The 21333-nt window shown below is 34.6% G+C and overlaps 2 protein-coding genes and 1 long non-coding RNA gene across 3 annotated transcripts; 2 read left to right on the top strand and 1 right to left on the bottom strand.

Annotated features, from left to right (window-relative positions):
- The first annotated feature begins 3411 nt into the window (after positions 1-3411).
- Positions 3412-10257, top strand: LOC132067707 (GDT1-like protein 4). Its single transcript, XM_059461012.1, has 13 exons — positions 3412-3581; positions 3681-3749; positions 6417-6476; positions 6583-6630; positions 7289-7374; positions 7490-7526; positions 7605-7652; positions 8941-9009; positions 9090-9134; positions 9229-9290; positions 9474-9546; positions 9634-9740; positions 9969-10257. Exons 1-12 carry the CDS (start codon positions 3561-3563, stop codon positions 9700-9702), a joined length of 687 nt encoding a protein of 228 aa, XP_059316995.1. The 5' UTR covers positions 3412-3560; the 3' UTR covers positions 9703-9740; positions 9969-10257.
- On the top strand, positions 3756-5340 carry LOC132067708 (uncharacterized). Its single transcript, XR_009417207.1, has 3 exons — positions 3756-3924; positions 4054-4089; positions 4207-5340. It is a non-coding gene; the product is annotated as an uncharacterized LOC132067708 (long non-coding RNA).
- Positions 10258-16871: 6614 nt separating the features above from the next.
- Positions 16872-21081, bottom strand: LOC132067704 (lysine histidine transporter-like 6). Its single transcript, XM_059461005.1, has 8 exons — positions 20872-21081; positions 20465-20604; positions 19476-19859; positions 18675-19068; positions 18233-18338; positions 18010-18101; positions 17847-17915; positions 16872-17283 (listed from the first exon to the last, which is right to left on the bottom strand). Exons 1-8 carry the CDS (start codon positions 20965-20967, stop codon positions 17185-17187), a joined length of 1380 nt encoding a protein of 459 aa, XP_059316988.1. The 5' UTR covers positions 20968-21081; the 3' UTR covers positions 16872-17184.
- Positions 21082-21333: the final 252 nt, after the last annotated feature.

A 21333-nucleotide genomic window follows, 5' to 3' on the forward strand; every position in this document is an offset into this window, starting at 1 on the left:
TTCGTCATCTCTAATCATAGCCATCTTGGTTAATAAGATAAAAAATGAAATTTATATAAATAATTCGGGGTTTTAATCATCTAACTATCTTTTAAACAGAGAGTTCCATATATTAGGAGCCAAATTGTTGCTTTACCAAGTTGACTTTTTATGAGAATTGTGAGAATATGTGCCAATGTGGCTGACACTATTGACAATGAAACCAACTGATTTTTTTCCATCACAACTAACCAAGTTTAACTCTTTTTTGTTTGGCAACGAGCTAATGATGATGTCTGAGTCAATTTACATATATTTTAGTTATTTAACCAAATACCTACTCTCTATTAAAATAGATTAAAAAGCTCATCTTACCATTTTTCCTTTCCATTGGAATTTGAAAAATCAGGTTTATCCCACCAAAAATGAATAGTCTTGTATTATGTTCTTTTTATTTTTTTCTTTTCATATCGGTAACCATCTCGATCTTTTTATTACTTTATAACGGAAAAAGAGAAGAAAGGAATTTACATAGAATCTAGCTATTTTTATTTGATTTCTTTTTGAATAAAGTATCAAGATACCTGGTGACTTTTGTAGTTATAAATATCGCCATACATGTGAAATGTTGGAAATTATAATTAACAAGTTATTAGATAGAAAGTATCTTTTTAAATAGACTAGATCATAAAGTAAGATGTTATTGAATCAGCCGCGGAATACACTTGCTCACGAATATATTGTTCTAGCTCAGATCACGCTATCTCCGTCATTAATGCTCTTTGAATAAACTACCACAATAACGTACTTGCAAAATCTATTTATAGTAAACAAATTCATCGTTCCTGATTCTTTTTCACTTTAATTGTTATTTGAGCAAGTAAAGTTTATCTTGATTCGAGTAGGAGAAAGTATACATTTAAAATAAATTCAATGTATTAAATGATTTAATATTTAAAACTAAAGAAAATACAAAAGAAAAAAAAAATTATAAACGCCAAATTGCTATCCAAACTGCAATTCACACGAAGCTTGTCCAAATTTGGCATTTTTTTCCAATTATGATACACAAAATTTGCACCGATTCTGATAGGACAAGTCCGTGATTGACAGTACAAAAAGGAAAATTCCCTAAAATCCAATAGATACTCCTACTTATATAAACTTCACGTGATTAAATAGCGCTTGGAAAATTCATATTCTCAGCTTCAACCAATCAAATTCGTGCACCTCACGTGTCACTTTCGCATCCCTGAAAAACCCTTTCTTATACCCCCAAATAAACACGCGCCTCGCCTTCGCATAAAAGAAAAATGACTCGTAAAAGTTCAGGTAGTCAATCAACTGATCTACTAGATCGCTATACTCGTAAATACTCTTCATTCACATATTGGTGTAAAAATATAGGGGTGTTCAAATGAGACCGAACAATTGATCCGAATTGGTAAATCGAGTCAAACCGATTTAATGAATCGAAAACCGGCTCGGTTTGGTTTGATTTGGTTTTAAGTTTTGAAAAACCAATTAGCATTTGGTGTTACACAAAAAAAAACCGAATCAAACCGATAAATACATACATATTTAAAATATTGTGTTGTGTATTTATATATATATATTTCTTGGGTGGTGTTCTTATTTTGTTTCCCCCACTTTCTTAGGGGAATGAAGCTAAGAGCATTTTTTTTTTTTTTTTTTTTTTTTTTTTAACAAAGAGATGATGAGACAAATTTGTGTAGTATTTGCTTGCATTTTCGATTATGTCTCTGCTGCTGGGAGAGGGAATAAAAACAAAATGATTCCATAAGTGTAGGAGTAGGTTTAAATATTTGATCCAATTTGGAGTTACTAGTCCCTCGAGCCTGCGGTCATAGCTAGTGCATGACTATACAGTAATTTAAGGTTAACAACAAAACCTTTGTGCGTAACTTGAAGTCTTTAAACAAAATAAGAAGTCCTTAAAGAAAAATGATAGGGAAATGAATGTTTTAGCATTGATGTGAATGTGATATTGTTTTTACCACAGTTATTGTATCTCATTTTCATTTTTTGCGCCTTACTTGTATCAATTTTTTGCATTACAAAATACTTCCTTAAAAACAGCAAAATCCGAATCAACCCGATAAAACCGACAAAATCAAAACCTATTAAAAGTATACTATAATGGTTTGGTTTGATTTGAACATCAAAAAAACCCTATTAATTAATTTGTTTTGGTTTTAACCAAAAATCGAGTCAAACCGTACCCTAAACACCCCTAGAATATCGTAAATCTATTTTTTTTTCAAACTACTAACACCTTAAATCTGATACATTTTCCAATTAAAAAAGGAAAAAATTACGCTTTATGTCTATTTTTTTAAATATTTAGGTCATACGGCTCATACTTTGAGTTTGTTGTGTATAAACACTTTTTATACATTATTACACAAGGCTGATACATTATGTATAACGCTTTCCCCACGTATAATGTTGTATAAGCTACGTGGCGTAATAATTTATCTTGGATTATATATTTTTGTTGTCCAAAAAAATGTCACGTGACTTATTATGATTGGCCACATGTATTATTTTTAATTTAAAAATTAAACCCATCTATTTTTAAACCAAAACCCGCTGACCCGTAAACGGAATATGTTTGGCCACAAATACCACGCGCCTCACTTTCACATAAACCTACTGTATCGTTCACAACATTTTTTCAACTGAGAGAGCTCAAACAACTCGACCCCTCTCACACAATATATACACAACTATACACACACATATATTGCAATATATGATGCTTTTCCCCCCGGGTATAATGTTGTAATACTGTATATTAGACTAATTTGGCGTAATATTTTATCTTAGATTATATGTTTTTGAAAATTTTCTAAAAAAAGCCACGTGGCTTATTATGATTAGCCACATATATTACTCCCCAGCCTCAATTTATGTGACACATTTTCCTTTTTAGTCTGTCCCAAAAAAAATTATATTTAGAAATAATTTCACTTGAAACTTCCCCTTTTACCCTTAATGAAATGATTTACAGCCACACAAATATTTATGACTTGTTTTAGATCACAAGTTTTAAAAGACTTCATTTTTTCTTAAGCTCCGTGCTTACTCAAACTATATCACATAAATTAAAACGAAAGAAGTATTTAATTTAAAAATTAAACTCACCCATTTTTAAAGAGGAAATAAGATCTCTTGGCTTCTTACAATTTGAGTTAAAATAAAATGTCTTTTTCAGATCTCTTATACATTTATTTTCAGATCTCTTATGTGTAAAAAATAAAAATTACTTGTAAAAAGATCATAAAAAATTGGTAAAGAGCCAAAAATGCATTTCTCCCATTTTTAAATCCAATCCAGCTGACCCGTAATATTTTTGGCCACAAATACCACGCGCCTCGCCTTCACATAAAAACGTACTGTGTCGTGCACAACATTTTTTTTTTTTTTTTTAAACTGAGAGAGCTCAAAGAACTCGATCCGCCATATATATATATACCCACACATATACACAAATCACAGTTCATTGTTTTAAGCTATAAATTGCTCCCTCAAAGCTTTACTTGGAGGAGCAATTGAAAATGAGTCTTTCAGTGGCCCAGGTAAATTCTTCTTCTCCTCCTTATTATATGCATTTCGATTATGTGATTTCAGTGAAATCAATTTGATTTGATATTTTTTTTTGTGTGTGGATTTACTAGGGTTTTACGAAGTCTTTGGCGATGACAGTGCTATCTGAGATCGGAGACAAGACTTTCTTTGCCGCCGCGGTGAGTTTTCTACTATTAGATTTATTAGAATTATGTAATTTGGTGTATTGAGTTACCTGGTAATTGTGCTGGTGGGAGGTAGTAGGTACTCGTGGAATTAGTCGAGGTGTGTGTAAGCTGACCTGGACACCACGAGTATTGAAAAAAGAAACGGAATTCTGTTTGGTGGATTTGAGTTACCTGGTACCTACGCTGGTGGGAGGTAGTAGGAGGTACCCTGTGGAACTAGTCGAGGTGTACGTAAGCTAAACTGGACACCACGATTATTGAAAAAAGACACGGAATTCTGTTTGGTGGATTTGAGTTACCTGGTACCTATGCTGGTGGGAGGTAGTAGGAGGTACCCTGTGGAACTAGTCGAGGTGCACGTAAGCTGACCTGGACACCATGATTATTGAAAAAAGAAACGGGTGGATTGAGTTACCTGGTACCTATCTTTGGTGGGAGGTAGTGGGAGGTACCCTGTGGAACTAGTCGAGGTGCACGTGAGCTGATTTTTTATAGATTTATTGTGATTAAACTTGAATTCTGTTTGGTGGATAGAGTTACCAGGTACCTGTGCTGGTGGGAGGTCGAGGTGCACGTGAGCTGAGTTTGTATAGATTTATTGTGATTAATATCTGGAATTTTTGTATGGTGGACTGAGTTATCTAGTATCTGTGCTGCTGGGAGGTAGTAGGTACCTATGAAATTAGTTGAGGTGCACGTGCGCTCAGCTTGTATGCAGAGTTACCTGGTATCTGTCTTTGGTGGGAGGTAGCAGGTACCTGTGGAATTAGATGAGGTATGTGAGCTGAATTTGTATAAATATATTGCGATTAAACTGGAATTTTGTGTGATGGATAGAGTTACCTGGTATCCGTGCTAGCAGGAGGTAGTGGGTACTCGTGGAATTAGGCGAAGTTCGCTTAATCTAACCTAGACACCATGGTTATTGAAAAAAGAAATGGAGTTCTGTTTGTTTTGACTGTTAACTGTAATTGTTCGAGAGTCGCATAAGAGAATTCCCATTTGTCTTAAAAGATTAATTAATTGTCAGTACTTTGAATAAAATGTGGTGGAATAGAGTGGATACATAGAGGATTGGTATTACCAAACTCAATTAGTTGAGATTGAGGCGAAATTGATTGATTAATTGTGTGGTTGGAAATATGTTTGATTGTGGATGGGAGCTGGGAACTCGAGGGTGAGCTAAAAGTGAGTTAGCGGGGAAATACTGTTTAAGGTTTGATCTATGCAAGACGAATTATGGACTTCTTATTTTGTTTCATTTGATGAGTAAATCATGGAGTTCTTATTTGCCAGAAAGTAAGGCTTTTGGCCAGGGTGCTATTTAAGCATAAACTAGCTGACAAGCTTGATTGAGGTCCTGCTGTTTTGGATTCTGAGACTAGATATTACTTATAATTTGTGTTAGCTGCTCAACTCACCTAATATCCAAGTGAATAGAGCGTTTCAATTAACACCTTGCAATAGTAGAAAGTAGAAACCTTTTAGGTTCTTCCGTTTAAGTAGCTCCCAGTGATAAGTTACCTGTTTCAAAAAAAAAAAAAAAAAAAAAAAAGAAAAAAGAAAAAAAGTAGCTCCCAGTGATTTCTTCGTCTCCTATTGTCGTATTCTTTAATTAATTAGTATTTTTTTTGGGGGGTGGGGGGGTGGGTGGGGCAGAGGAGTTGTTGAGAAATGTACAATTAATTCCTGCATCTCCCCTTTTGTTCCATTCCTTTTGAAATAGTTTCTATGTAGTAGTATTTAAAGTGGGTGTATCAGGTAGCCACTCTTATTTATTTATATTTTATAACCTTAGATTCTTATAGCTGAATGAGAAGGGAATCCTAAACAGTACCGTGGAATGAGGATAAATTCTAATCTGCTTGTTGCTCTTCTCCCAATTATTGTTTTAGTTTGTAGATAATAATTATTAATCGCAAAAAGTAATTCCATTTCAGAAGAACAAATACCAAAAAGAAGAGGATATTCTTCTTTATTTGCCTCCTCACTGACCATCATACCCTCCCAAAGAGTCTGCTCAGTTCATCGCTTTTTTATTCCAGCTAAAACTACTCTTTTACACTTGTTACAATTTTCATCTTCACCCAATTCTATGTGATTTTGTATACCAAAAAGTCGGTACTCTTTAGCTTGCTCCTAGACCTTATTAATTCGACTATGTTCGAGCTTAAATCAGTATTCAACTTAGAGCTAAGGCCGTAGCTTTGCCTACTGCGCTACTTAAGCTATGCATAAAGCAAACCAGCAGCTATGTATTAGAAATTAAATTCTCTACCAATAATGATGAAACCCATAATATTGTATTTCCAGAATGTGCAGCCCATTGCAATGCTTCTTTATCCTTTCATACAAATAAATAGATCATATAACACAAGTTACCGTTGTTAATTGTGAGACTTAACTTGCGGTTCATCACATCTCTTGCAATATGTTGAGTTCCATATCGCTGAACTTTCAGATTATTACCTCTTTGCTTAAATTACTTTTGACATCTAACAATTTAGCTGCTGTTTTGATCACTAAAAGGTTTTGACGATATGTTAGAATTCTAATTTATTCTGATGTCCTCATCTTAAGCACCTGTATTGCTTCTGTTTTCAGAATATTCTCTAAAAAGTTTAACTTTTTGTTTGACAAATTTTAATTTATTTCAAGATCTTAGCGATGCGTCATCCTAGGAGACTCGTCTTGTCAGGCTGCCTTGGGGCTTTAATTGTAAGACTTCATATGCCTTTCCATCACTGTTTTTTCCATTATTTGAGATTCCCTTCTTTATATTGTGGACCATAACAGTCTCCCCTTGAAATGTTGACGGCTGTAGGTAATGACTATTCTGTCTGCCGTTGTTGGTTGGGCTGCTCCCAATTTGGTGAGTTTCATCTAGTTGCAATCCCTTTGAGTACATTGGTGTCAATATTGTATTTCACTTGAGCTGTCTATCATGTTCAATGTAAAGTCATAATCAGAACTTGAAATATATATTTATCCTGTTCTTATAGAAAGAGTTTGCACCATATAGCAGTTCTGCTAACAGAGGCATCATGTCTGATAACAAAAAACGTTGCTGCTGTAATTAATCTCAGGTCTGTGCTTCATGTTAGTGATCAGTCGCGGGCAACTTGAACAGTCATCTTGCTTTTTCACTGTCTACCACATGATAAGCTGTAGGCACCTATTAAAAAAAAGCATGTGCTGTACATTGTAAAATGAATCTGTAAATAATTGTAAATCTAAGTCGTCTTATACATCCATTATCTATGCTGTTATTTCATAATTTGTGCAAATAAATTGAGGTTCTTTGTCATGCGTTAGATGTGTATGGAGTGCATTTAGAGTTAATCAGATGAAGAGCATGTATTCTGGTTTATTCAAGTTCACTATCATTATGATCTAGCAGTCTGCAGTCTATCATTATAGCTCCGTTAAATTTCACTACATTGGTGTCTGTACAAAGCACTTCATCACCTGCTTTAAATGATATCAGTTTTATATGCACGAAGCTTAAAGTTTTCTACATACACCGACAGGTCTCGCGTAAATGGACCCATCATATTACAACGCTACTGTTCCTGGGATTTGGAGTATGGTCCTTATGGGATGCATTCCATGATGGGTAATCATTTGGTTCCTGCTTGCTTCTGATTATACTTGTTCTGCCAATCTCTAATCTGTATGCCTTCTATGCTTCAATTGCTTTTTCATTAGTCTAATTCTAATTTTATCCACAGGGGAGCTGAGGATTTGGATGAAGTTGAAGCACAGCTGGTCTGTAATTTTCCAATTATATTTCGCCATACATGAATTTTAGCTTTTCTCATTTTATCTTATATATGGTGCAAGTAGGATGCTGATCTAAAATCTAATGGTGGAGCAACCAAGGAGAAGAACCAGGTAGCATTCCTGTTCATAGTTTACATTTGCATTTCTTTTCATCGTAAAATTAACTTGTGCGACTTTATTGTTGTTGTTGTTTTTGTTGTTAAGATAAATGAAAATGACAATTCCGTTAAGAGAATGAAAGTATTAACCTCTCTCCAGTTTCCATAGCAGCAATTACTATCTTAATGCTAGAGCTAGTGAGTAGCTATAGTGATTAAGATTTCTTTCAGTTATGAATGCTATTCATCTAGCACTTCTCTGTTTGAGATGGCAGTTTATTGTCTTGTCTGCTCTTCAATAGGCGTAGTGATAAATCTTATCGGCTGACAGCGAGAACGAGAAGTAGGTGTTTGAATAAAATGCCTTACGTAGACAAACAAAAAAAAGATAAAAGCAATATAAACAAACAAAATAGCTATGCTAGGTTAGTCTTCTTCTGATTATGAATGCATACAAACACCATTGCTATATGAGTTTTCTACCGAGGATTCTCACACAGTTAACACCATTTGCCAGCATCATTCCGTGTCGTCCATTTAGTTTAACTAAACTCAAAAGAGAGCAAGCTTAAGTTCTCTTTCTGACTTGCTCTAATTCGTCCATCCTGGACGCCGATTTCTTGACCTTTGTGTACATACTACTCATGTCTTAATAATCCTCCTTTCTAGTCATTATAACGGATTTCAGTTTGGGTGAAGGCTCATGTTTCTGTAATCACAGCCTATTTGGTTTTGATTACTTCTTTTTCCATGTATTTATTTTTTAGAAACAATTTCTTCTAGTGGAGGAGGCTTGTTTGTGTAGTTATTTTATTCCTCTACATTTCTCACCTGAGTCATCTTATATTGTACACAGGAAACGTGTTTAAACTTATGGTTGACATCGCAATCCACAGTGCCAGCCTTTAGGGTTAATTTTTGATAATTGGTGATGTGAACTCTCATAGATTCTTCCACATTTCTTTTTGTGGACAATCTTACAGACCATACCTTTAAGCAAGTAGAGGCTGGTTTCTGGGAGCTTTATTCGCTTATTAGTTTTTTGAGTCAGCTACCTTTGATCCGCTAATTTTGTTGAATATCTGAGATGTTCATATACAAGTCCCATATTCATGAATTAAACCATTAAGTATATGTCACAAGATGAATACTCTCTCAAAGACGTATTTGCTCTCTTCTGGTGGTCTGCTATTAGATTCTTATCTTTCCGATTTCCCATTTCTCATAAGAAGGTTGCTGCAAATTTATAAAAAAGAACACATACCTTTGTCAATAGCTTTAACAAAGTTATCTTTTTCTAGGATTCTGACGAGTTAAAGAAGCAGAGACGGCCTCTTCTCAATCAATTCTTCTCACCCATCCTTCTGAAGGTTAATATCTGTTAAATAGCCACCAGAAATGTGAAGGTCACTGTTAAGAATTAATTATATATAATGCCTTAATTTTGCAGGCATTTTCAATTACCTTCTTTGGTGAATGGGGTGACAAGAGCCAGGTATGCATGCAACTGCTCATCAAGTGTTGTAGTGTAAAATCTGCACAAACTTCTGAGATAGCTCCTAATTTTAGCAGTTGTAACAACTTTTCAGCTTGCTACCATTGGTTTGGCTGCCGATGAGAATCCACTAGGAGTTGTTCTTGGAGGAATACTGTAGGTTACTCCTTTGACGTAAAGCCTTAAGTTCTCAACTATGAATGCCATTCTAATATTGCTTTGTGGCTCATGTGCTGCGTCTGAAATCAGAAAAAGATGTCAATTAATCTTTCTGCTGATTTAATTGAGGTTGAGAATCGGTTATATGCGAAGCTTTATGATGTAATTAATCTTTCTCAGGGGACAAGCTTTATGTACTACAGCTGCTGTCCTAGGAGGGAAAACCCTCGCATCTTCAATATCTGAGAAAATGGTGAGTGATTTAATTCACTTCTGCCCTCGTTTACCTCTATGTTCCTTTGGTCCATTTTGATGATAGCAGAGTTATTGTGTGATGTAGGTGGCACTTGCTGGTGGATCTCTATTCATTGTTTTCGGAATTCAGTCCTTCCTTTCAACAGTCCAGTAACCTTGGAGTTTACCTTATGAACATTTACCCCTTCTTTGGTTAGTCCTTACTGGTTCCTTTATGCTATGCATGTAACAATTTGATATTAACGTTAGAATAGGATTAAATTCTATGTTACAAGTCTGATCTCTTCAATCATTAAAAGAAAGAGGGCAGAAAAAATACTGCATGCTCACATAGAACAATAAGCAGCTAACACGTGTCGGAAAAGTTTGCCTGTGTTTGATGATGAGTGAATTTGACAATGGGACATTGCTTTAATGCAGGAAGTGAATGATGGTCTAGATGCACATGTCGTTTGCTAAAGTCCTCGATATGAAGGTGCAACAATTATATAAAAGCAAAGAAGTCGGGCAAACACTATTTGATTAGATATTAGTTTCATCAATTTAGATTAAGGCTCCTGGTGTGGCCAAGGCGAGCAGCCACTATTTTTAACCTTTTCGCCGAAAGTCAATTATGTAGATGAATTGCAATGGACAGTAGACACTATTTGCTTATGACAAGCTTGTTCTCATGAGCCCATTTTTATGGTCTACGGTCTTTTGTTATTCAGTTTCTGTGCATGTTGTATTTTTTGTTTCCATTTTTTGACTACTTCGTGGAGTATTATTTTATACCATATCATTAAGGAAGGGATAATTCAAATCCATGACTGCTTGCCATTGGTAAGTCGAGGAACCTCAGGGAATAAGATGAGTTTGATGAATGAAAGAAAATGGACTGATGTTAGTAGCTTATTCAACAAGAGTAATTTCATCTTATTGGTTTGTGTTCGTTTTCCTCAGGGAGAGGGAAGAAGAACATAACAGTTCAACAAAATGATGAAATGAAAGTAGAATGAACGGAAGATACTGAAGGAAGGACTGATGAACTTGTTACTCGGTCATTTTTTCTGCAGTTTAGCCAAATTATCTCTGTGATACTGATAGTAGATTTAATCCTATTCAAGGTCTTCATCCTTTTTGTCTAGTCAAAGCAATTGTTTTGGCAGAGGAACGTGAGGTTCAGGACTAAAAATAGAAATACTGAATATCTATATATCTAAGGCTGGCTTTTTGTGATGAAAAAGTGGAAGAAAAGATTTAAAGAAGTCGTTGCGTTGAAGAACCGCCAATGATCATAAGCCACATATCTCTTCTGTGACTAAGCAGTAGTCGTTGCTTTGTTTTCATTTGGATATTAAAAAAAGGATTTTTTTTTTTAATTTTATTTTAATTTCTTCTTTAAAGGGTCGGTCAAGAATCGAGTTATTTACAACTTAAAGGAAATGTAAGTTGATGGGTCATTACTTGAGTTGAGCATAATTATTACAACAATGACACATAAAGAAACAGTAGAGTAAATATTAAAATTTCGGGCTCTCATGTTTTAATAGCGTAATGAATTTTTATAAACACAATTGGTTATGTATGAAATTTCATCATCCATATAATAAACGACGTTTTAGTTTCTACTATTACAAATATTTTTAAAACACGCAGGATTAACCAAAAATAAAAATGATTGGCACACTACAATATAACTACGGGGTACAATATTTACAAGAGCTATCCATAACAGAAAATTGAATAAATGTCGACACAATTGAATAAATGTCGACACCTACGAGTAAAAGACGAAAATAAACATGTACACATTTTACATTTGTGCTTCAAATACATATATCCTGTGAAACGAAATCATCACATAGCTTGAGGCTATATCTATGCATTTTCTAAGGATCCGATATGAGTGCCACAACGTTTTTGGAGGATCCGACATATAATTCACTTTATTTTCCAAGTTACTATTTTCAGCTTTCATGAACATTACCTTAATTTTAACAAGTGCGTTTACAGAATGAATACATGCATAGTCAAAAAATAATTGTATTTGAATGGTTAAAACAACTAATCAACCGTTTAGGTGATTGGTAATTTGCATAAAAGTGAGCGACACTGTTAAATAAAAGATAAAACAATTTCAGAAAAACAAACTAAAAGGTTAAATAGTCTTTTACACAAAATACAATGTACAATTAAAGGCTAAATCTATATATGCATCTCCTAAGAATAACATTGAGATAGTGGTAGAGACACGACAAGCTAGTCATTGGCAATTAGTAATCATTCGTTGTGTTGAATCTTCGGATGATAGTGTTCTACTGCTAGTACTGTAAATCTTTCTGTATGATAATGACATGTTTGAAAAACTAAAAGAACCACCTCTTATTTCAAGGTTTACAATCTTGTACTTATGGACTAGCTATCCTTGTTGAGGTTAGTATATTTCATGTTTTAATCACTTTGGCAGTTTTTCCCTTCGTACTTGGTTTTATTAACGTGGTCTATGAGTGTGACACAAGATGAATTTCTCATTGATAAAATACAAGAGAAATGCTTGTATAGTTTAAGTAATCATAGGGGCGTTTTTGTTCAATTTCGTATAGTTTAAGGACATTTTTGGACCAAACTATGAACGGAAGACATTTTTGTTCAATTCGCATAGTTTGAGGGCGTTTTTGACCCTTTATCATTATTCCATAGGTTCATAAATTGTAGCCCTCAACCTCCATTTCTTGTCACTTTTTTCTTTCATCACTAGTTGATAATAATATCATTATTTATCTATTCACTTTCGACTAGGCTAATCAGTTATAAAGCTTTAATTTCCTGTTCCTTATTTTGTGTAGCAGCCATGAATAAAGGAATTTTAGATTGTGTCACATCAAGAAAACACAATACATAGTGCTATTGTATAGAGTTACACGTTAGACCCTTTTGTGGCACATGTGATTTAACTAGGACTATTTTTTACATTCTCTCCTTTAACTTTCATTCCCTTTATCCCTTTAATTAAACAAATATATACTTGGGTATAAAGTTGAAAAACAACACAAAAGTAGTTCTTTGGAAAATTGGGATTTCCACTCTTTTTTAATTGATGAACCACGTAAAGTTTTTATCTTGGTGAAAGAGAAGGAGAAAAGAATGTGAACGTGTGGCCTGAATCTGATTCACGATTAATGAAGTGAAGGAAAATAATAAGATATTAACGTTTAAATCTCAATAGATACAAAAGTTGTTGTGCGATTACTTTTATTTGTTTAATGCTTTATTGGAGAGAGTTATTCGATAATTGTACGTAAATGTAGTAGGATTTAGCACTTTTCAAATCGATTCTTGAAAAATAATCAGTATTTAAGAATTCGTTGAAAATTAGTCACTTTTTATGTTAAAACATCACGATAGTGTCATGGATTTCGAACTTGAACAAGTGAAAAATCCAGAATATTATCATGAATTTCGAACTTAAAAAAGTGAAACTCCGTGACAATTTAGATTTCGTCAAGGAGATTGTGATGGATAATTTTATATTTTTAAGTTCAAAATCCATAACAATGTCATGGTTCCACATAGTGATTATTTTTTCACTGACTTTTAAATCTGTAGATATTTTTCGATTATAACGCGAAAAATTGCTATTTTTGAATTTTACCCTACTTGTACTAGTGGAAAGTAGCAAGTATCCAATAAAATATTTAATATGCATATAAGTTGAGTCAAACATCACCTCACTAAAAAAAAAAAAGTCACCCACCAAATAAATACTACTTTGAAGATAAAATTGACAATGTCCCCTCTAGTAATTAGAGACGGGTATTAGCATTAGTGGCATTTCATTTCATGGAGTTTGCACTACGATCTTACACGCATGTTTCTATATTATTTTCTAGTTTTCAATGATGAACCCATCAGTGGACACAGAACAATTTTCTTTTCTTAATGCATCTGTACCTTAAATTTTGGATTAAATTATATCCTTTTAGTCCCCTTTTGGCCATGGTAAAGGGATTCTTTTGTAGTCTACAAAGCAAGACAAAAACTTTAGTGTAAATGACAGTTCACAAAGAAAGATTTATCAATGATTTTATTCTGCCAAGCGACAAAAATTATCAGAATCTTTCTCTTAATAACATAGAGGTTAATTGATCTTTTATCAGATTAGGTTCAAGAGTCCCAATACATGTTCTCACTTGTGCTTATAATAAAAACTTAGATAAAATAGTAATTATTACGAGTCGAGTACGGTTCATTCCACCAACATAAACTTACCTAATGATCCCAGCAGAGTTACCAAATAAGTCCCAGTTTTTCTAATTCAGTTTTTATTCTTTTACTGCTGTGAAGGAAATCTACCTACATCCTAGGTGTACACCAAATTACAGAGGTGGATTTAGTTTGTAATCTATGGATTCGCGTGAACTCAGTAATTTTTGCCCAGATTCTGTAAATGTATTAAGATATCCGTTAAATATCTATAAATATTTGATTGTGAACTCAGTAATTATGGTATAGTAACTTAAGGTCGCTGAGCCTCAATATTCTGTACCTGGAAGCGCATCTATTTTGAACCGTCAGATGGTAAAAGAATGTGCCATCCCTCCTTTCTCTCACAATCACAATAGTTAGAGAATAGAAGATACTCAGTTCACAAAACATAGAGATTAGAACACTGTCAGAAGAACATAGAATAGTAGAATATCCAGCATGTAGAACACGACGATCATTATAAATTCATGAGCTACTGAGGAACAACAGACTTAATTAACCGAATAAAAACTTAAGTTTGTCACTCTTTTTGACATACACCAAGAGAAAAAGTCCCAAGCACAAGCACTAATTGATCCAACATAATAACATAACTAGCTAAAAGGCCTAGCATAATGAAATAATTAGCAAAAGGGCAGGTCCAGAGTCACATTCAGCCAAATAAACAGAGTGACGAGCTTCATCAATTAAATACGGAAAAGGCTTAAACATGCTATCGCACTATCGGAAATGGCTTATTTATACAACTCGTCAATGTTTCGGCTCATTTATGGCATCGCTGTTGCCAAAATGGCTCTTCCGTGCCATTTATCATTAACGCTGGTTTTACAATACTAGATATGACACTTGGACTCCAATTAGAGGTCCACGTCGTTTAATTAAACCTGCACAAATTAAATCCTAAATTAAAGTAAAATCCGACCCGTAAATTAGTGTTGGTTTAATTAAACGACATGGACCTCTAATTGGTGGCCAAGTGTCATATATGGTATTGTAAACTGGGCAAATAATGAAAAATGGCATGGATGAACCATTTTGGCAACAAGGACAGATAAATGAGTCAAAGTGATTTGACGAATGACATAAATGGCCCATTTCCGAAAATCAAGATATTTGAGCCTTTTTCCGATTTAAATATGATTAAGTGATAAAAAATTGTGCAAAAGATACATATCATGTAATTATTTATCTGGTATGTATGAAGGGTGGCTAAGTTTTTAGTGTATTGTTCCAAGGTTATACAAGGTTATTTTAGTTGATAATCAGGATGTTTACCTGTTCAGTTCATTAAAAAGCAATATGATAAATGCTTTCAGTTTTCAACTTTGCCTAGATGCTTCTTAAAGTTCAATAAAGGAATTATTGAAAAGGAAATATGTAATGGTAGGCCAAATCAAGATGAATCTTATAGGCTTAACTTTATTCATTTTGAGATCAATATCGAATGTAAGAGAAAATAACACTTTTTGTCCTCCATATGATTATTGGATTTTTTGCACTCCTAGACCATGACCTTCGTTTTTTATCGTCTTTGACATTGATAAACATAGTTCTGTCAAACTTTTGGTGAAAATTTGATGGTACTGTGTATAACAGTCCAATTTATTAGTGATATTATTCGCTTTCGGCATAGTTATGCACGACTTTAAAATGCATCACTATGGTCTCAGGCTTAATTCTTTATATAATTCAACATCCCTGACGTGTTTTGCGGATGTAAGATTTCCAAAGGATATCATATACACCTCCCCTTATCGACTCAACGATATGCTGACCACCATTTGAACACTGAGCTTTGCCCATCATTGTAGCAAAGACGTGGTTATTTGAAGTAGATTTTCTCTATTGTAATAGATGATGTTATACCCCATTGACTAAGAAAGGGGCGGACACCAATGGGGGAGTCAGGATTTTCACCTAGGAGTTCAAAAATATGAAGAAGTAAATAACGGAGAAGCCAAGGGGGTTCAACATCTACTATATACACATAAAAAAATAATTTTAACCTTATATATATAGTGTAATTTTTTCCCGAGGGGGTTCGGAACCCCCTGGAGCCTACCTTGCTCTGCCCCTGGCGGACACAATAGCTACATGGTCTCCTTCCTTTCAGTTGTTGCCAGCACTTTACCAAGCGGAGTCAAAAAATTTTATTATAAAGGGCTGGCAAAGCCCGAAGGAAGCTATCACAATAGGAAGGTCACAACGAGGAGGGGCCCGACAATCATACCACCACGATAGTCAAAAAAGTGTGTTCCCTTCATATAAGATGCATTTTAGGCCATCCTCGGCCTTCGTTCACAATGAAAAAAAATGAAGGTCTCCCTCCCTTCGTCGAGCCAGCTTAGCCCACTAATGATATAATTCAGGAAGGTATATGCACGACTTTGACAGACATCACTAAGAGCTAAGACTTGTTTCCTTATATACGTAGCATTTCTTTCGTATTTTGCCAATGTTGGAAACACTTGACAAGAAAGGGGAAGCATTTTTTTTTTTTCTATTTTAAGAAAAGGAAAATCTTATTTCCTTAATCATTGAAATAATCTTATTTCCATAATCATTGTACATTTCAATTGAATTCGAAATTTTGTGTCCAACTCTAAATTTGCTTAGGGTGTCACACCTGTGCCTGTTGTTTTCGTTTTGAGGTCAAATAGTTGAAGTTAGAAAAAAGAAGAAAAGCAAAATGGTTCTTAGTCATTTCATGCCGATGACACGAACACTTTTTCATCCAATTTAACTGGAGAGCAGGAGAGGCACTTGGTTGGCAAAATTGGGTTTTCCAGGTTTTCATACTTTATTTGCTTTGATTATAGCATATTTTAAGGTATCCATGCATGGCAATGAAAGTGATTGCAAAAGCCTATCACATAGTGTAGTGCAATGGTCGAGATCCCTCCACTTTTAATAAGAGGTCTTCAGTTCGAGCACTGAAAATGGATATTTTCTTGGTAAAAAGCATTTTACCCACTTAATCTGCCTAGCGGACGCGAATTCAAATTAATCGGGTCTGTTGATTTAGAATACCAGATGCCTCGAGTAACCACCAAAAAAAAAAAAAAAAAAAAGTGGTTACAGAAGACAATAATTTTTTTCCATAGAAAAACAGAACTGTCATTACAGGATATGTTTGATCTTTTCTGAAACTCAGCTCAATTCCAGATTCCAACTTAAAATGGATAATAGATAAAAAAGGAAATTTGCTAAAATTCTGAATCAGAAATCTTAACATAACTACTAGTACTTCTAAGTATTGAAATCTCAACTTCTTTTTTCTGGATTAGCTTCACTCCAAGTTACTAGGAGGACTAGTTTTTAGTACATACTTAAACAGATTTATGTTAAACTCAAATGTATTCTTCTCTATAATAATGCAGCAACATCTTCATGAGTAGAACTCATAGGAGGAAGAATCAGCAACAATATTCCTCAGTCCACCAACTGTGGAAGCTATCATAATGAATACTCCAATAAATATGCATGCCTGAAATAATAAAAACGCCAAACATCATATTAGTAGAACTCTAGAAGAACCAAAAAAGAAAAAAAATCAGGATAAAAACAGTTTGAAAATAATTCAAGGCTCACTTGTAATAGATTCGAGTTTAACTTATGTACACTGACAGTGTAACTGAATTTTTACATTACCAGTCACTGGAAGATTAATTGAATTGGATAAACCGATACTATAAAATAATTTTTACGTCATAGCTGTATTTTAACCTATTGTAGTTTCCTAGTTACTAATCCCACTTTTTGTGGACAATAACTATAATTATCTTTTAGGTGACTTGATACTGTCAGTGCCTATATATAGAAGTTAAACTCCAAACATATAATTACCGGTAACCAGGCATACTAAGTAATAAGTGGGATTTGTAATATGGAGAATTTGGCAAGTTAGCTACTACTATAATACGTTAAAATACATACTCTAATTTTTTTTCTTATAATGTCAGTGTATACAACTAGAATCTTACTAATTCAGTCTGTTGTCTTTGAAAAGCAGAAAAAAGGGGAAGAAAATGAGAATTTTTTTGGACTTACCCAATTTATCAACCATGAGCTACTGAATCTCCTTGGTTTCTTGATCTTAAGCCACATTATGCTTGGGAGCTGCAGCAAGGAGTAAAATTTAAAAGTTGATTATAAAAGTTGGTCTACAAGAAAAAAAAAAAAATTCTATAAAAGAAATAGAAACTTGACTTACAAAGTAAGAAGTAGGAGCAAAACCAAATCCTCCAAAGAAACCAAGAAGATCACCAAAGAAAGGGAATGTTACACCAAGAAACAAAGTGAAAGCTGCAATATTAATAAGACACTGAGTATAGCGAAACAGCGGGCCAACAACTGGTTAAATTTCACCTTAGAGGCGTCAAAATAAGATTTTGCGACTATTGGATTAGAAAAGATGTAACGATAAAGTGCCTCACCAACATATGTAGTACGAACGAAGAATCTCAGCAGTACTCCAGGTGGGAAATTCCAAGTTTTCACCAATTTTTGCTCCATCAAATCAAACACTGGCATAGCATAAACCTGCAACAACAATTTTTCTTGTTACCTCTAGCTAACACTCATCGCACGACTTGCATAGAATGGCCAAAAGTAGATTGACCAGAACAAGTACATCTGACCTTTCGTCTTGATTTATAATCAAGAAAGACAGGATCTAAAGACACGCAATTCTTGATCTTTTTAGAATTCTGCGGACCATGTGAATCAATTATTTTATTGATGATTCACACGGTTTTCTACCATATGCAGTCCAATTTCATTGTTTTTACTTAGCTTAAGAGTTAAGAGAACAAAAATGCATAACGAAACGAGCTACATTGACTCGTGCATTTGATGATTTTGTTGAAAAATGAGCACCTGATAGCTGCCTATGACATGAACAACCACCATTAAATTAGCAGCTGCAATGAGCCAAGACGGCCTTTCAAGTCCCACGAGCACGTTGTCATCGACGTCTTGGCCAAATGCCCAGTAACCGATGAAAGCAACGGGGAAATAGCAGAGGGCATTGACAAAATAGGCCCATACAGCACCTTTCCACATTGGTACTCTGGAGGGCTTCTCGGGCGTTGATGGAATTGTGGCCTGTATCTCAAGTACCACAGCGTGGCCCGCGTAAGCAAATGAAACTTGCCCTAACGCGTTGAAGACTCGAAACATGTAGTCCATTGGACTAGTTTTCTTGTATGCGTAGCTCACGTTCGGGATTCTGCCTTTGCCCACACAGCCCACCCATGCTATAGTTGAATAGCTGGCACACCAGATAAACAATCCCAATTGAATTTTGTGAGTGTCAGTTAATTTGACCTATATTGCTTGGACTCTTCAAAAATGTTTCTGCACCCATGTCGGATCCTCCAAAAATGCACTATTTCTCGAGGATCTGACACGCATACGTCCACATTTTTTTAAGAGTCCGAGCAACATAGAATCTAATATATAGTAAGAATATTGAGCAGAGTATGCTATTGAACTGTTCTCATAAGTAAAGGATATTCTGATACCATGATCTTCAACTTCTTTTTGTAACAAAAAGGTAGGTAAAAATAGCATACCATAATAGTTAGTGCAGAACTTTTTTAATGTGGTTTCAACTAAAACAGGGAGATCAGAACTTATTAGGCTAATCTGAAAGGCTGAATCAAGAAAATTAGTTACCTCAGTGACATGATTGCAGCAGCTAAAGAAACACCAGAGACAGCATTGAAATTTGGCAACTGTGACAGAAAGAAATGGATGGCACCAAAGATGCAAATCCAATAGGATTGTCTTATTCTGGTGCAATTAGTACAAGCAATCTCCATGAATTTCTGCAGGCACTTTCCTCCAGTAACCATGTACACAATGTCACAACCGACCTGAACAATCAGCTGCTGTGGAAGCACTATCCATGCCCCAAGTTTTGGTCCAAAAACATGTTTTCCGAGATCCTTGTACCGATCGAAACGAACTCCAGGCACACATTCATGGAGTTGTATCATTTGCCACATTGTGTTTAAGGTTATGCACCATGATAAGATCATCACCACTGTCCCCGGACCCCTGATGGACAAAAACAACTTTACTTCAACCACAACAGAATAAATCCGTCCAAGACATAATTAAGTAATAATAGCATCCTCTCTCTAACAGCTTAAGTTTTTAAATGAGTTAGTTACATAGTTTCACTTCAACATGGTATCAGAGCAGGCAAAGGTGCCCATGAAAAAAATCCCGCCGGCACGTGTAGAAATATGTACATAGAAGACATAATTAAGTAATGAAAGTGTGTTTTCTCTAAAGGCTTAAGCTTTTAGCTGAGATGATCACATAATTCAACAAAATCAAGCATTTTTTTAGGATGAATCCAAAAGTGTGCTCTCTGTAACAGCTTAAGTTTATAAATGAGTTAGTCACACAGTTTAAACATGGTGTCAAAACTGTTAGAGGTGCCCTGGAAAAGAATCAGACCAGCATATAAGCAAGCATGTTAGAGACATTATTAAGTCATAAAAGCTCGCTCTCACAATTTAAGCTTTCATACGAGATGATCATACAATTCAACATAATCGAACAACTTTTTAAGATCAATCCAACAAAAACATAGTGAGAAATAATTTAAATGCTTAGTGCAAAAACATAAAACTATGAATGTTTAGTATACATACCATCCTAAGTAGGCCATGGCATAAGGCAGACTGAGAACACCAGCACCAACCATGGCTGTGACTGTGTGAAAGGTTGAGTACCACCATTTCGCTTCGCGAGGAGGACCATCTTCTGCCCATTTCTCTTCTGAAGGAACTTCCTGCAAAGTCATGAACAAAACAATTCAATTCAAGAAACAAGCTTGTAATTTCAAGATTATTTGCAATAGTTAAAAACAACTCCATTCAAGAAACAAGCTTGTCATTTCAAGATAATTTACAATAGTTAAAACAACTTCATTCAAGAAACAAGCTATTTATTTCAAGATAATTTACAATAGCTAAAACAACTCCATTCAAGAGACAAGCTTGTTATTTCAAGATTATTTGCAATAGTTAACAGACAAGGATAGTGATAGAAAGCTCACCTTTGGAGCTGGTGGAACAGGAGATGAAACCATGTTTGCAAATGAAATTAGAAATACAGACAAGGAATGTGTGAGTTCTTGAGCAAACAAGAGCATGTATTTGTACTAGTTCTTGCCACTGATACTTGAGTGGAATAAAGGTTAAAGAAGTCACTTTTAATGGCTGCTTTTCCTATTTAATCTGTAATTCTTAAAATACCAAAGAATTTAACTTCTACACATCTTTGGTTCGTGGACAAAATTATGTTTAGATTATAACGTACGGATTTTAATATTGCGATTAGTAATTCATGAAGAATTTAATACTTAGGATTTGTTTGATTCATTGCATTGGAAATGAAATATACCATAAGTATGATCTGAAACATGCATTTGTTTTAAACTGGATAATTTGAATAAACTTTTATTTTTAATTTTAACCTCTTATCTTTTTATTTATCCTTAAAAGGGGCTTTGGAAGAA

This window comes from Lycium ferocissimum, chromosome 8, assembly GCF_029784015.1.
Source record: "Lycium ferocissimum isolate CSIRO_LF1 chromosome 8, AGI_CSIRO_Lferr_CH_V1, whole genome shotgun sequence".
Taxonomy (NCBI): domain Eukaryota; kingdom Viridiplantae; phylum Streptophyta; class Magnoliopsida; order Solanales; family Solanaceae; genus Lycium; species Lycium ferocissimum.

Coding starts and splice junctions, on each gene's coding strand:
- LOC132067707 (XM_059461012.1), top strand. CDS start 3,561: ATGAGTCTTTCAGTGGCCCAG. Junction 3,582..3,680: donor TGAGTCTTTCAGTGGCCCAG/GTAAATTCTTCT, acceptor TGGATTTACTAG/GGTTTTACGAAGTCTTTGGC. Junction 9,010..9,089: donor TCTCACCCATCCTTCTGAAG/GTTAATATCTGT, acceptor TTAATTTTGCAG/GCATTTTCAATTACCTTCTT.
- LOC132067704 (XM_059461005.1), bottom strand. CDS start 20,967: ATGCTCTTGTTTGCTCAAGAACTCACACATTCCTTGTCTGTATTTCTA. Junction 19,069..19,475: donor GCTGCAATCATGTCACTGAG/GTAACTAATTTT, acceptor CTGGTGTGCCAG/CTATTCAACTATAGCATGGG. Junction 18,102..18,232: donor CGTTCGTACTACATATGTTG/GTGAGGCACTTT, acceptor TTAATATTGCAG/CTTTCACTTTGTTTCTTGGT.